Source organism: Pristis pectinata, chromosome 1 (genome assembly GCF_009764475.1).
Source record: "Pristis pectinata isolate sPriPec2 chromosome 1, sPriPec2.1.pri, whole genome shotgun sequence".
NCBI classification, from domain to species: Eukaryota; Metazoa; Chordata; class Chondrichthyes; order Rhinopristiformes; family Pristidae; genus Pristis; species Pristis pectinata.
This window is the reverse complement of record NC_067405.1, coordinates 95931689-95949191: the sequence shown is the minus strand read 5'-3', so window position 1 is coordinate 95949191 and position 17503 is coordinate 95931689. Positions and strand designations below refer to the sequence as shown.

The 17503-nt window shown below is 39.0% G+C and overlaps 1 protein-coding gene across 5 annotated transcripts in view; it reads left to right on the top strand.

Annotated features, from left to right (window-relative positions):
• The window catches only part of LOC127583988 (spectrin beta chain, non-erythrocytic 1-like), a 234936-nt gene that overhangs the window by 101643 nt on the left and 115790 nt on the right, over window positions 1-17503 (top strand). For all 5 annotated transcript variants that reach the window (XM_052040667.1, XM_052040506.1, XM_052040588.1 and 2 more), the window contains exon 3: window positions 16821-16972. In XM_052040667.1, the coding sequence (XP_051896627.1) occupies window positions 16821-16972 (152 nt within the window). The remainder of the gene's footprint in view (window positions 1-16820; window positions 16973-17503) is intronic.

Below are 17503 nucleotides of genomic sequence, written 5' to 3'. Positions count from 1 at the left end.
GGCCCATAGGACAAGTTTCAATGTTGTGTGACTCTGACTAATTTTGTTTTTATTTGGTGGGTTAGGGTGGCTCTGGATTGATTACAGTGGTCCATGCTTGCAGTAACCTTATAAATTGCGAGCCCATATCAGCTGGTTTAGAAGCATGTTCAAGGTGGCGATCAGTATTGAGTAATTGCAGTTACACAATGTAAGTTCAAATAAATCACTAAGTTGAAGGTAAGCAACAATGTGGTAGTAAATCGTTATCTGGTTGGAAAGTCGTACTCACCTTTAATCATTTGAGGTGGAGTTGTTATGTGAAAATTAATTTGTGTGATTGTCTTTGCAAATATTGATGATAATGTTACATAATGCTGTACCATCCATGAAAACTAACTGCTGTGAGCTAATCCATTGGAAATTGCCCTCTTGAATACATAAACAGATAATATGGGAAGTGTCATTTTTTGTTGACCTGAACTTGTTGTTCATCACATACTCGTATTTTCTTTTCTATAAAACACCACTATCCAAACACAGGATTCTTATAAATCAGTGTAGGTTATCACCTTCAGCTGATCATCAGAGAGTTTCTCAGAATCTTCTGAAGGAATTCCATCTTTATGACAGCAGTATGCAAATCATTGTAAATCACAGTATGTTGATTAGCTATTTTCATCCTTATTTTCAACGCAGTATAACATTTCCAGCTGTGACTCTGTTTTTATATAAAAGAAGTTTCTTCTCCATTTCCAATGAAAGGACTGGAAAAGGCCTTGAAACCTTAACTCTCTCTGGACAGTTCCTGTTCTACCTGCTCTGGGCTTCCAGCATTTTCCACTTCTCGTTCATATTTCTGCCATCAGCAATATTTTGGTTTCATATTCGATACTTCAGGTTTTGCCCTGTTCTCTCTGTCCCAAAGAGCAACTACAGCCATTGGATGATTGGAGACCTACATGTGTGCCTCAGCCACCTTTGTGATTGGTTGCTGTCCTACATTTCATTTCTTACTTCAGCTTTTTCCTGACATGGTCAATCCATCTATTTCAGCACAATGATGCAATCTAATGCAGTAGTTCCAAACAAAACACTATTGAAGATGTTCTGTCATGGCTACCACAAGAGAACCTGGAGGTAAAAATGGGATCTGAATATTAAGTGCAGTCATTGAGGACTTTCTGCATCTGAAATTGCAGACAAAACTAAGAAGGGCTTAGTGCTGAAAAGGGTCTATGAGCAGACATCAAAAGGATGGACAGAATTTGTGTACAGATGAGGAACTGAAACTGTTCCACAATCGTTATACAGGCCCTCCCCAGCTTACAAGCACCTGATTTATGTGCAGCATAAGGATTTGGAAGACCGGTGGGATGGATTTGCCAGCTGCTGCGGGGCTGCAGGCATCTTCTAACATGTGGGTACTTGGTTTGCGGTCATATTTCTGACTTGCGAAATGTTCTGGTTACGAACGGTTCACAGGAATGGAACCCTGCCCTCACCTGGGGAGGGCCTGCAATGAAGTATATCAGATGAGGAGGTGTGCATCAGATAGAATTGTAGTATGGTCATTGGTTAAACTTCACATTGAAGACACAGTAATACTTTGCACTAAAGCGATTTCAAGCAGTCTTGTTTACTGTCCGGTGATCTCAAATCATGGATAAGCAATTACTGTATTTGCCAAATTATTAAGAATAACCTCCAAAAGCTATGTTGCAGTCGTGGTCATGGCCTACTGGAAGTTTTTGGAGAGTGCAAGTAGACTTTGATGCAAGAGGGGATGACAATTTCCTAGTTGTGATTGACAGTCAATCTAAGTGGATTGAAGTTAAACACATGGGGGTCATGTACCACCATGAATGTACTGTAGATGAGTTGAGGTCTATGTGGCTCATTGTCACCATGGATGTACAATCCCTTTGCACTTTATCACACCAGGATGGCCTGAGAACCCTTTGCTGCTTCTTTGAACAGAGGCTTAACTAGTCCCCCTCTGACACTACCAGCTTCACTTGGCTGAACTCATTCTCACACTGAACAACTTCTCCTTTATCTCCACTCACTCTTTCCAAATCACATGTGAAGCCAAGGGAACCCACATGGGTATGTTCTTCTCAATCCCTGTCCGGTTCCAATATAATTCAGTCTGTCTCTCTCCACAGATGCTGCTACCTGCAGTTGTATTTATTTCAGATTTCTAGCAAATGCTGTGAACAGTTCTGGCATGGATTTTTATTTTGTTTCTTTCTCCTCTGTTCTCACTCTGTTTACACTTCCTTCAGATTAATTAGCTGCAATTAACAAGCATTCTTCACTCTCTGTCAGTGGACATCGATCTCTACCATCCATTTTCCCTCGGTCTATAGTTCTGCGCCCTGTAGATCCCCTTTGTTCTCCCTACCTCGTCCCCTTCTTTGCCACTTAAAACATGCTTGTTTTTGAACTTTTCCCTGTTCTGATCAAGAGGCAGCAACCTGAAATGTTAACTCTGTTTCTCTACCCACAGATGCTGTCTGACCTATTTCAAGTGTTTTCTGTTTTTATTTTCGATGTGCAGCATCTTCAGTTTTTTTTTGCTTTTTGAGGTCTATGTATGCTTGCCATGACTTACCTGAAGGGCCTTTTTTGGCAAGAGCCCTAGATTTTTATTTACTCTGTTTGCAAATGTTTCGAGATGTAATGTATCAGATGTCCTTTTGCTTCTTCTCATCATCCAGCTTCAAATGGAACAGCTGAAAGGTGAGCAAGAGAATTCAAAACACAGCATGAATATTGCTTACCTAATTTCTTGCTGAAGTACAGAACAACTCTGCACATTAACGGGGGTCTATACCTGGAGAACACTTAATGAAGAGAAGACTGCAACCAGACTTGGGTCTTGTTCAATCAAATCTCACTTTTAATTGGACAGAAACAGTTGATCAAAAAACTTTACGATGACTCCAAGTACAAAGAATGCTTATATCCTTTACTAACCCAGCAAGTCAAACTCATAGAAGTTGGAGGTAGCAATTTTGCACAGATCTGCAGAATCAAGGAGGATTTGGTGGTAATTATTGATAATAATCTAAACTGTTTATGTAGATGAAACAATCTCTGCCAGACATGAACCAAATCAGGATGGTGAACGACCCAATCACCAAGGTGTGTCCAAAGTGGATTCAATGCCAGCTTCAGGAAATAAAATACCAAAAACCCAAGTCTGCCAAAGAAACAAACCTCCTTTGAGTTCAGATCCTGAACTAAACTGCTCAAAAATGAATTCAACACCAAAGTATGTAAAAGATCAGGAAGATTCTGAAAACCAATTTCTAGGCTTAATCTATAGTTGTTCATTACAGGCCTTCCCTGAGTTACCAACGCCTGATTTATGGACACCACCTACATATGGACAAGCTCCCCGAAATGTTATTAAATTCATAGGAGAACCAGTCTTGGGGAAAAATGAAGCCTGTTTATATATAACCTTCCTGCAGTAATCAGACACCATTGTCTCTTAAGAACACAGCTGCCAGTTTCACCATGGGAGGGCATTTAATAGAGTTGCTTTGGAAATTGACAAGCAATCACTTCTTTTGATACTTGTGCAATAATACCTTCTTAAACAATGTAACAGCCATTGATACATCAATCCCATCAAAACCAGACACTGAGTGTGGGACATCCTGATTCTGTGACATTGTAACTAGGCAGGGGAAGACAATAAATAGATGTTCATATTAATTGGCCCTCATCAACATTGTTACAATATTGTGAAGGTATGGTTACTGTATCGAGCGACTTGGTGTATTTTCCGATTTATGACAAAATTGACTTATGGACGAATCTAAAACTGGAACATGTCCATAACCCAGAGACGGCCTGTATCACATATCACAGAGAGTTACTTCCTTATTGAAGTACAGATGGCTCACACATTGCTACCTGCTGAGTTGTGTGAACAAGAATTATAAAGCCATTGCATGATACAGCATGGAAACAGGCACTTCAGTTCACTAAGTGCATGCCAACCATCAAAAACCCATTTATTGCTAATCCTACATGAATCCCATTTAATCTTTCCCACATTCCCTTAAACTGTCCCCAGATTCTACCACTTACCTACACCCTAGGGGCAATTTACAGTAGCCAATTAACCTTCTGCCCACATGTCTTTGAGTTGAGGGAGGAAACCTGAGCAGATGGGTAAAGTGCAGGCAGACACAGGGAGAATGTGCAAACTCACACAGGATTGAAACCTGGTGGCTGGAACTGAGAGGCACCAGCTCTTCTGGCTGCACCACTGTGGATGTAGAGAGATTTTCCTCTCAATATTCCAGTATTTTAACCACTTGGTACTAATCTCCTGATCCAGGAGATCTGAAAAAGTAAACTCATTTATGCCTTCTTAGTAATGGGTGGGAGATACCTGATGCCAGAGATGGAATGTGCTGTAGAATTACCTGGAGAGGGGATGGGTGTCGGCATCTTCCTCTGCCTGAGAATCCCCTTTGATATTGCAGTATCTTATAATATTGCAGTATCTTAGGTGTTTCAACAGTTAAGGCAGCCTCAAGATCGACTTTGACTGTAACTACTACATCATTATATCAGCCTAAAATCCTGTTGCCTGTGTTATAAAACATTTACAGAGCTCCCCTAAGCACTGAGTTATTGGAGCACAAGTAAAATGCCTTACAATCTTCTTCAAGGCAACTGCAGTCCTTGCACACAAGTACACTAAAATAACATCAGGGACTCGTATCAGGAAAGCTAATAACCTTTTTAAATAAGTTGAAAAGTATCTCTGCCCTTTAAAAAAAAATTAGAATCCTGATGCCCTAATTTTGAACACGCGTTTCTTTTTGTTTTCTGCCTCAGTCTGCTCCCTTTGCTCCAAAATAAATAAGCTCATAACATTTTCTCATAATGTGATTTAATGCTAATTTTTTGCAAGTCATCAGAAGAGAAACTGGTTTTCTGATAGTTGCAAGAATGATTGAATATACTTTATTCATCCTGCATACAGCTATTACCATTGCCTTAAACTAAAAATGATCCCTTTTTGATTACATTCATGTGACTCATTTAAACAAAGGCAAGTGCTGCAAGCTGCGATATTTGCACTGTAGTATTCCATCTGGTGTCTCATGATTTTTGGAGCATTACCTTTTTTTCCACACGCCTCTGTGAGCAAACAGAAAGTGACATCACTTAGGCCGATTATTACCATTGGGTCAGGGTTAAATAAAAGCCTGATTCACATGCAACTTTTCTAGTGCATGCACTGGGTAGAGCTGAGCTGATAATGAAGCCTCTGCACTGAGCTCAGTCAGTTTGGAAGATTATTTTAACCACTCTGGAACTCATTCAAGCAGAGCTGGAACACTTTTAACCTGGGAGAGAGGAATTAAAGATCAACCCACAGGCTCCACCCAGTAGTGCTGTGGAGTGCATTTTACATTCTGCTGAACAGCCTGTGAAAATCAGTCTGTCCAGTTCACCTACCTACCTTATCGGGAGTGTACAAGGCAATATTCCTTTCTCTATTGGTAATTGAATTACTCTACTCATGTCTGCCCTGTCAGGAATACCTCCTGGTTGCAATGCATCACATCAGAAGCCTTACAATATCACCGATGGGCGTTTCAAACAATTACAAGGTACACTCATTGTTGTTTTCACTGCTTGATTGTAACCGATATCCTGTACTAAAACGAAAGAGAAAAAACATGTTCATAAGAGCCTCAAAACTTGAGAAGGTGGTAGAGAGCTTGCTTGTATTGCATTCTGAAAATAAATCGAAAGGAATTGTCACCTTTAATCAATCGGTTTGCTAGTATGTAACTCACTAACTGTATTTGAACATAAAGATTTTTATGAATAGTTTTTTTTTAAAACTAACAAAGGATGTGTCGAGGCATCAGAATTAATACACAAGAGGCAGTTAGACATCAAAAAAAATTTAACAAAAATGCAAAATGAAATGTGCCACAGATAGTTGAGCATGAAGAATTACATAAATCATTCTGAGACTGAAAGCAATTCTTTCAGCTTAATAATAGCCTTAGTCTGAACAACGTGCATTTCAAGAATTAAATAAATAAAATTTCTGCGAGTTGTGTACCAGGATCATCAGCACCATGAGTACTTTAGACTGTATGCTGTGCTGCTCAGTACTGACAGCAGATCGGTGTGTAGCTGTTGACACCAGCTGAATATATATGTCAGCCTTGAGCTGTTTGTGGTCCAGTCGTAGAATCCCATTTTGCAGAAACCTAGGTTCTTTGCATTTTCAGTTCTCCTTCAGTTCAAGCTTGAATAAACTAACTGGGTTTCTTTCCGTGTTACTCTTTATTCGATTTGGCTCATCCTGAAGATAGGCAGTCATTTATGTTTGATACCAGAATCAATACACAGAATAACATCTTTAATATCCTTTTGAGAATGCCACATAACAGGTCGCAGCCGTTGAGGTACTTCCAAAATGCAGGAAATGTTGCAGCAATTTGCGTGCAGCAAGCTTTCATAAGCAGGAGTGTGGTAATGATCAGATAATTTCTTTCGATAATGTTGAGTGAAGGTTGAATGTTGGTCAGGGCTTTAATAATATGTCTGTTTTACAGAAAAGTGCTTTGAGACCTTTGAGACATCTATTTAAGAGCAAGGGACCTCAGTTTAATGTGTCGTATATAAACTAAAAACTAAGATCCCTCATCTCATGTGGATGTAAATCTTTCTTGTAGCATTGTGAGCAGAACTATACGCAGTACACCCTGGGCAGTGCTGCAGACAATTCTGCTCACCATATTACAGGAAAGAATTATGAACGTGTTTCCTCGGGCTGGAATTCTGTGGACATGCTTGGATAAGCTGGAGTTATTTTTGTTTGGAACAGAGGAGGCTGAGGAGAGACAAATAAGGCACATAAAATTCTGAGAGGCATCAGGACCTATCTTGGTTTGTAGAGGAGTGAAAAACTAGGAGGTATTGATTTATCATATTCAGTAGAAGGGAGATGAGGAAGGGATTTTTTTCATTCAGAGGGGACTGAAGGGGTGGCAGAGACAAAAACCCTTATCACACATAAAAAGTGTTTGGTGTTAACTTAAAGAGCGGTGACTTGTAGGGCTACAGAAGGTGGGATTCAGCTGGGTAGCCCTTTTTTTGACTTGTACAGACATAATGGCCAGAATGGCCTCCGATGTCATAAATGTTCTATGATGATAAGAATGTCAAGCTGGATTTAGTTTTGCTCCAGTCCCTGGAGTGAGACTCAAAGCCACAATCTTCTACACAGGATTAGATTTCAGCATCAAAATCTAAAAGAAAAATATTCAGATTCTTTCATTTAATCTCCATGTTTTTTCCATTTTAAAAATAATAAGTAACCCAGCTAACTTGTTCCTACCCCTATTAAAGCTAGCATCGTCATAGAGAGGATGGGAAGAACAGGTGAATCAGAACTATTGTAAAAAAAAATTCCTTCATTGTACGAGTGAACACAAGTGAAAGATTACATTTCTGTGGTACACAGATACATTGCAGCAGAAATTTTATTTCATTACAAGAGATGTCTGCCAAATGATTTTTGTAATATTTGGTACACCTTTAAGAGATTTATGAATCAACTCAGATTATGCATAAGAAAAATAATTCTTGGGTCGTGCTTGAATGAGAATTTGTGGTTCCCATTACTCATTTTTATTATAGTTTTCACTCTAGTTAATATCCAGTAGCTTTCCAACAAGGCATTTTGTCAAAACACTGGCAAGGTGATACCTTGAGTAAAAACAGAAAATGCTGGAAATACTCAGCAGGTCAGGCTGTATCAGTGGAAGAGAAACAGGGCAAACATTTTGGGTCAATGACCCTTTGTCAGAACTGGGAAGGTTCTTAAGAAGCTTCTTAAGCTGCAGGGAGGGTAAAGGAGGAGGATATCTCTGACAGGGTAAAACCAAGGTGACCATGGGGATAAACTGTAACCAAGGTTATCTGGTCAATGAGTGAATGTGAGTGGGAGTGAGAACATAGACAAAAGAATGTGGGAGTTGTGAAATGCAGAGCAGGAAGGCATGCCCAGCAGGTCAGATGAGGCATGTCCTCCACTCTCAGAGGTGAAAAAAAAAGTGAGGGAGAAACAACAAACAACTTGAGTCAATATAACAGATGGACAACTGATGCAGACAGAAATCAAGTTACCTGAAGTTGTAGAATTCAGTATTAAGTCCAGAAGGCTGCAATGAGCCCAGATGGAAGATGAGGTGCTGTTCCTCAAGCTTGCAGTGGGCCTCATTGTAACAGTACAGAAGTGCACAAAGCAATAGATCAGAGTGGGAGTGGGATAGAGAATTAAAGTGGCAGGAAATGGGAAGCTCAAGGTCCTCCCTGTGGTCTGAACACAGATGGTCCACAAAGCGATTACTCGATCAGTGCTTAGTTTCTCCTGTGTAGAGGAGACCACATTGTGAACACCGAATACAGTTCACTAGATTGGAAGAAGTGACAGTGAATTGTTGCTAAATAAACGAATAAAAAGAAGGAAGAACCAGGAAACTATTCCTAAGAACAGAATTAAAGATATTTTTTTCAAGTGCTGATTTCCATTCTACTGTACTAGATTTTGTGAGAATGTTCTTGATGATTTCATGCCAAACTAACACCAGAAGCATACCCTGCGCAGTAATATTAAATAACTAATAATACAGAAAAGTAAATCCATAACAATATTTCATTTTACTTTCTATTGGGACAAAAAGGACAGATTAAAACTGAAGAATGCCTAAATTGGATTTTTGCAAGGAAGATCTTCCTTGCACGAGGATTATGAATGTATGGAGCAGGTGTAAAGGTTAGTAAATCTGGAAATACCCAGACACCTGTTTCTGTGATAGAGGAAATAAGGGTTAATGATGGACGGTTGAGCTAGGGTATATTGAATTTACTACCTCATTTCCTTTCCTCATAAATGGTAGGTACTTTATTATAATGAAAGCCGGGCCTCAACATTTTAGGCAGACTCCCACCAGATTGGAGGATTCAGCTCCAAGTGCTGGGGTGGCTGGAGGGGTGAGGAGACTGCCGCATGGTCTTCTCTTTCTGGGTCAGATTCTTTACCGCTCTGCAAGTTCCCATCCAGGCCGTACACCTTACTGACTTGAAAGTTTACTGCTGTCCTTCTCTGTCACTTGTTCAAGGTCCTGGAACTCCCCACTGCACAAGACTGGCACTCACCACTTTCTTGAGGATAATTGGAGATGGGCAACAAACGCTGGCTCTGACTATTAATATTTTTTTAGAAACGACAATGGGAACTATGCCACTATTCTGTCTGATCTCCATTGGAAATAGTGGTCAGGGGATTGGGTTCTTTAGCTTCGACTCCTCCCCACTGCTATTTGCATGCCGGGGTCAGACAAGCAAAGGTGGAGATGGAGTGGCTAGTGGCAGTTCTGGCAGGGGGAATGGAAGGAATTTCTAATCGGACCAGTCAGTCTTGCTCCCTGTAACCTCCTTCATTCTGTGCCACAATCCTGTCTAATGTTGTGGCTTGCAGAGCAGGGTTGAGCTGAGCAGAGCTAGGAGAGTTCAGTGAGGCCAGTGGGCAGCCACTCTTCCCTCGCCTGCTCACTGTCCCATCACAGCTGTTTCTGTGGTCCTCTCCCACAGATTGTTCTTGTTCTTTTCAAATCACAAATAGTTTGAATTACGGACAATTCTCAGAAGCGGAACCTTGTCGTAACCTGGGGACTGCCTGTATATATGAAATAGTTATTCTCTCATGATGTCTGGGTGTTCTAGGTTCGTAGTTTGGGTACTTTTGAAATTTGCTCTAAAGTTCCAGTATCAGGCTTATATCACCATTCTGTTTCAATTGCTCCATCACCTTCCATCTAACACCATCAAAGTCCTGTCAAGGAAATACCACTAAATATTAACATTCATTCTACCGTTAGCTGAAAGCTGTATTTCAAATGGTAGTTTGGACAATACTCATCTCTGAGAGTCTTTGCCATGCGATTTTTAAAAAAACATAAATAATTGAATTGGGGAATTATTATGCTTGCAAAGTCTTGGTCATAAGTGTTTCACATTGCAAAGGCTACTGCTTTAAGTAATTAACCACTTGTCACTTATCAAATTCTCCACCTCCACAACATTCATTGAAAGGAATCTCACTGGCTGAAACACATTGCTGAAATAATAGTGTTATGGGAAATTACTGAGGTGTATACACACTTATTCCTTGTTTAGATACATTGTCTTATTATAGTGTTTATATATTGAAGACCCTCAGGGATATTGTGAGATGATACAATGTTTCAGACTTTCTGACGTTTACTTTCAGCTTTATATGCAGGATAATGTTAAATAATGTTAAATTCAATGACTTAGCACAAAGCAGAGAAATGATCCATCACAGATCCATTCCAGGTCATATTGGTTACTAATAACACAAGGATTTAACCAGGTTTCCATTCCCGTTCATTTGGCTATTTGCTGCTTCAGTGTTAATTTTGACATCAAACATTCCAATGTCATGTGGATTTTCATTTAAGTGTTTTTTCATGTACATCATCGATTTTCAGCTGCTGCACTGCATTTGAGTAACTTTACATGTCCCTGTCACATTTCCCCACTGTACTTCACTGTCTCAGACACTAATCATAATTGGGTAGTTTATTCTTGCCTTGTTCTAACCAAGTTTTGTCATATGCACAGCACAGAAAGGCAGCTTAGCGTATGCAACAGTGTCAATTGCATGTCATGTATCTGATGCTTCATGCATGAAATTTTTTACAGCACATCTACATTTGTAGTAATGTCGTGGGCCTTGAATATTGAAGCAGGCCTTCACCTGAGGTGATGTGATCTCTTTAGCTAATGATCCTTGCCTCACATTGCCAACCTCCAAGACTACAATGTCCTTTGGCCATGAGAGATGCATAGTGATTGACCCTGTAGCATCCTCCTCCTCTCAAAGGCAAACCTTCCCCAAAGTCTCAGGATTTGTGAAAGGAATGGTTCAGTCACAGTTTTAACTCCATTTTCAAATATTGAACTATTACTTACATATACTCTTAGCAGAAAATTACCCAAAATGTTAGTGAATCATTGCCCAGAACTTTATCTTGTTCAAAATGGTCACCAGCTGCAATATGACAGATTTCTTAGTTATCGTTTATTACACTTCTGTCCATTTTTAAGATATCTCTGAATCACTTTGTAGCATGCCTTTGCAGTGGCATTTCTGTAGCTAAGTTAGAAACAGTGTAGTTCAATCCCCACTTCTGACAGATCTGCTGGAAGAAAGAGCAGAACTCTGAATTCTCATTTGCTGTCTCACTGGTAACTTGTGGTTGTTGGTTACTCCAGCATATTCATCTGCTAAAAATTTCTCCTACTCCTTCACGTGGGAAGGTTGTAAAGATATGGAAACAACAAATAATTAGCAAGGGCATGCCCACGGATTTAGATGTATCTGCTGTTGGAGGGGGGCATTTAATATGCATGTAAAGAATCAAAGACTTGTTGTGACACTGAAGGGGACATCTTCCCTACTGAGTCTGTGCTAGTCCTTTTTATGCTTATACACATATGCACATACTTGTATATCCTTAAAGTACATGATTATTAGGGTCCATGTTTCTCATTGCCCACTGGGACTTGTATCCTTGACAACTGGCTGATTCTGGTTTTCCAGGCTCAGCCGACACAGATAAAATGGGCCAAATAGCCTCTTTCTTTGCTGTAAATTTTCTCAAGGAGACAAAGTAAATGTGTTAATGTGTGTGTATAACAAGTAATTATCATACATTGCTCTCTGAATAAATGGTGAAGCATTGTGCCCTGTGTTATTATTAAAGCAGTGTTAAGGCTAAATCTCACCAGGGTTTGGATATGTTCAGATTTTTTTAAATAGGGCATTCTTCCTGTAGAAGTGACATATTTATGCAGTAGGTAAGATATTTTAGTTGTCCACTTTATCTTCAGCTCACACACTTGAACAAGAGCTGCTTTTTAATTCTGCTATTTGTTACAGTCATACAAATGCCTTAAGAATGGTTATTCATTTAATTTATGCCAATGGATTTTGGCTTGGTCATTAAAAAAGAATCCACCTCCCCACCACCCTCTGCTCAAATAATGGGTCATTTCATCTTGACCCCAGTGCCTTGTACCATTGTACTTCGAGCTCAGTTTATTGTATTTTTGGCTATCAGTGTCTCTAGTCCCTCCATGAGTAAACAGAAAATAACTCTGGTCACAAATGATATTGTTCTTCTGGGGTCTCTCACGTTTGCAGCAATTGGAAGCCTGATACTTGAGCAGCATTTTGCCTTTTATTTCCACAATCCTTTTTTTGTAACAAAATAAATTGTGGTCAAACAGGAAGTCAGCTCCAATATCAGCTGTAAAAGTTGTTCTCTGAAATCAGCAACTGTCCCACATTATTAGATGGAAACAACAAACCATGTCTTGATAGGAAGAGGGAGTGGAGATCATGCAGAAGAATAGTTAGAAGTAACTATATAAGTAATCCCTGCAAAATTGCATTAGTTCTTACAGACTTTCCAAAAATTAATGTTTTAAATATGTGCATTAAATGTCGTACATGTGCTATGGCACTTAAATCTACGGTGTGTTTGTTGATTTATTCATTATTGGTGTTTTCTGATTGTTAATGCTGCACATTGCACTGCATGAATGTTTGGCAGTTGGAGATCCTTCCATAATTCGCTGCCCTCCAAACAAAAATTCAGGAGGACTCAAATTTTTTTTTACAGGAGATCTTTGCACTTCTTTTGCCTGTTTTCAGCACAGTATCTTGACTTGTTCAGAATAATATTATTGATATTTTGGGTGACATGATCCAACTGTTTGCTTAGGTCATTTCTAATATGTGGTCAGTATCATTGATTTCATAAATGTCTGTTCATAGCTTTAAAACAAAAATCTCATTGGGTTGCAGGTGGCATTCAAAAAAGCAGCATTTATTTCCTTTGCTAATTGCTCTGTGTATTAAGAATAATCCTCTCTGTATGGAACAGTAGCCACATGTTGACTGGACTGATTAGGAACGGTTGATTTCATTACTTAATGATTATAAATGAACTAATTGGCCATTTCCTGTGGTAGCTAACAAATTGTTGAACTTGATTTGAGTGCCTGACCTTTGCTGCTGCTGGTCCAGTATTATAAATAAACCATTAGGAACTATATGGGCTCAGTTGAATCTTTCTTTCACAATAAATTCCTTGGGTTCTTTCTTATCCAGTAGTTCACAGCTCCATACAGATTTTGAAGAACCTCAACTGTAGATAAGTAATTAGAAGGCAGGAAATCACTGACTGTTAAACAGACATACTTAATCTCAGCACCATAGTCCAAAATGGGTGTTGGTCTAACAATAGATGACATATCAGATGTTCCATTCCAGCTGATCAATTTGATTTTCCGATTGTTATGCAAAAATAACTGAAAACTTGTGTGTTGGTACTTCTACAATGAACACCCTTGTGTATAACCTGATGTCATCTGATGTTTGAATGATGCATCTTATCCTGAAATGAGTTTTCATTTGCTTCAACATATATTCGTCAGTTTGTGCCTTGGGTCCATTTGTTCTGTTTTGTTTTAAGGAATGATGCCACTTATAATATGGCAAAGGTCTAATAAGACAGTCTTGATGATCTTTCATTGGATATTGAGTTATGTTTTCTTCCTCTTTCCTTCCTCTATGCTCTTTGCCCCATTTTTTTTGTCCAGGTGTAGAGTTAAATGCATGTGATTAAAGATGATTTAATCTGTCACTCTTTAGCAGTCAAATGGCCAGGCTGTTAAAATGTAGATGCTTTATTAGCAAAGTGGTACTTGGAGATATTAAATAATCTACTGTACTCTTTAGTGGTGGAATGATCAAAGTAAAAATAAAATTGAAGAAAGATAATAAAGATCGTAGTTATATCTGTCCTTTACACATCAATACAACCTAAAGTGCATTTGAGGTAGTGAATGGCTTTAGATGTTGTAATGAAGGAGATGTGGTAGCTAGTTTACACTCAGCAGGGTTGCACAAACACCAATTACATGAATTACCAGATAAACTGTTTAAGTGGTATTAGTAGAGGGATGAATATTCACCAAGCATCCAGGAAGACCTCTTTCACAGTTCTTTGAATGCCCCCATTGGATCCATTGTGTCCATCTGAAAGACAGATGTAACTCTTGGATTAATGCATCATCCAGGATTTGGCACTGCCCTTTCATCTCCCTCACCCAACAAAATGCAGCAGTCCTTTAGTACTGAATTAGTGTCACCTTAGGTTTTATTTTATTTATATCTCTGCAGCAAAGCAATGGAAACAGAAACTTCTTCCTAAGCTCCAGTTGAAGCTCATGATCATTTTCAGATAGGACACAGAAAAGTAGGTTTTCCTTGAACTGATCACAGAAGTGGACACTTACAATAGTTTATGCTGGATTAATATACCCAAATTATGTAAGAGGAGAAATCAATTTCAAATGTTGTGCAAATTTAGCTAGGGATATCTGGCAGACATATATTACATTAATGGACACATTTTCTCAGTTTTTGATTCATAATTCTGTTTTATTCATCTTTCAGAGAGGTTAACAGTTTAGTTTATCTAGTGCATGCTTATTTTACAATAACTCATAAGCCTAAAATGTGCCCTTAATCACAAAGGAGGCAAAACCCTATTTATTCATATTGAAGCTAATACTTACTCATATCTGAGTTAATTTAATATTGAGAAGAGTTGGTGAATGTATTGGGCTGGATTTTGCTTTCCTTAACAATGTAACTCCAGGTGTGATGGTGGATAGAAGAAGGGGAGGGGAAGCTTACAAATAGAATCCTTGAAGTTATTTCAGTTCTGTAAAATACTTTCTCACTTTTCCGTTTCTTTCTCTTCATCACAACCAAGCCACAAACTCCACATTAACCAAACATCTTGACAGAGATATGGAGGTTTTTGCCTCATTTTCCTCAACTCACTCACCACCCTCAACTCTTTTCTCTAGCTTGGATTTCTCTATCTTCTTTAGCCTTACCCTGAAAACAGATCTTGGTCTTAATGTCATGCCATGGGAGAGAACTAAAACTTTATAACGATGCACTATATATTACATGATGTGACACTTCTGACATCATAAAACAAAATTTGTCTGTTTTACCATGAGCACTTTTAATGTCTCCAGGATGTTCAATACAATATTGTATCTTTGAAGTTTAGTCATCATTGTAACGTGACCTCTCTTTGGAAAAGTTAAGGAATCATTAATTACAGTCTAATATGTAAAATATGAATATGATGATAAGAATGGAAATGAGAACATTTGCATGGGACATGTGAGATGTATGTGGCATTTATGGAATTTCTTAAAATTCTCTTTAACTGTGAATAAATGTTGAATGATATGATTGAAAATTAGCCAATCTGTACACCAGCCTTTACCACAATCATTGCGTACTTAGAGTGACATGAGATATTTATAAACATCAGAACTCAGTGGACCATTTTAAGTGCTAGTTCAGGATGGTTACATTACACAATATAAACTGAATAATTCATTTTTGGAGACAATTTCTGGCAGGCATGGTAACAGGGAAATGAATCGAACTGTGATGTGCCAGGTGCTGAGAGTGATGGAAATCAATATTGTTTTGGTTACAGTTTAGCAGGGATGAACTGCTAGTGCCTTTTTTCAATAAATAAATTTATATGCGTTTATATCAATCCCAATCCCAATATGATTAATAGATATCAATTCCATTATCTTTTAGATCTCTAAGCCACACATCACCTTGATTGATATGATGACCAAGTGCCTGGTTCTTTGACCTTATTGAGTAAACCTTTAAGCATGTTATCTTGCTGATACCCCAAAAAGGCTTTTGCCATCCATGTGAAGATGTATCCCATTTGTTACATGGCTGAGATCAGGAACTGAGTGCGTAATTATACTCTGATACTAGATGGCAACATTTAATGGATTGTTTGCATTAGAAGTAAAGATCCCAATTTAGGACTCAACATTTTGTAATGTAACATCTCCATGATTACTTTGGAGCAGCATAATCCTCAAGTCACTGGATGAGAATAAGAGATCATGTTCCCATCTCGTTTTCCCCCTGCCATCAAGAAGGTATTTGCCAACCCAAATCTGCCTTTGTTCAGTGGCGTTTTCAGCCCACTAGCCGTACGTCTTGCATCACAACACCTTTTGTGCATGACACTGCCACAGCAGGATGTAATAGAGGAGGACCTTTGGCTGGAAGACTGGCACCTGACATTAACCAGCAACTTGTTCCTTGTCACAGACCATTCGTTTTCAGCCCCACCAGGAGTTGATCTGTCACATCACAATGGGGGCTTCGTAACTATTTCCAGACTAGGTAAGCCCCCCCCCCCGTGTAGTCAACCAATGTCAATGGGCATTCTGAGATAATTCAGCCAGCAGTGGCAGTGCAGACCAAACAATGGCACACATTAAGGATGAGAGCCCACTCAACAGGTTCAATGATGGACTCCGTGAGCTGCACTGGGTCACCAGGCATAATGGCTCTCAGCTTGGAATATATGCAAACGTTAAATAGAAAACTAATTCCACTTTGATTTTTGCAGCTGGTTGAAGGCAGGACAGAAATAATAATGGAACTGATTGAAAATATTTTCTGTCTGGTGAAACATGACTCGAGTTTGAAACATTTATTACTGTTGCCAGTAATAAGTAGTCCAAGCTGTCACCTGGTACCAGCAGCATATAAAAGTGTAACAGCCAAATATTAAGACAGCACACAGTAAATTGATTAATTAATTGTTTTACAGATGAACGTGAAGTTGTGCAGAAGAAAACCTTTACCAAATGGGTGAACTCTCATTTGGCACGTGTGACTTGCCGCATTACTGATCTGTACACTGATCTTCGGGATGGCCGCATGCTGATTAAGCTGCTGGAGGTTCTTTCAGGAGAGCTACTGGTATGTTCTCTAATTTGATGGAATTCATGATTTGTGGCTTTGACTGTAATGGAGTGTTGATGGTTGACTTTGACATTAGAGTAATTAAGTTCAGAATTTCACTGCAAGCATTTATGATCTGTGTCGCTTTCCAAAACTAGTTGAAAGTTAAGAGGTTTTATACAGCAGTACCTCAGAATTGTTCTAATAATTGTGAAACATTGGCTCTGAAAAGTATATATTTGATAATGTAACAGCTCCATCTATTCACCGTACAATGCTGCTTGTTTGCTTCAGTCTTATCTTTACAAAACATAAAGCTCCAACCAATGCATGGCCATGAAAATATTTGGCCCCTGAGCTTAAGGAGGAGCAGGGAGGGTGCTGCATAATGGTCAATGCCAGGGATAGAGAGGTCCTGCAGAACGTAATGGTAGAATCTCATTATAAGTTTCTTTTTACATTTTGAAGCACAGCACCCAGAGAAATTGGTTCGGTGGTCATTTTTCAGGCAGGGAATCACACCTTGGGAATCATCTGCAGAAAATGGTG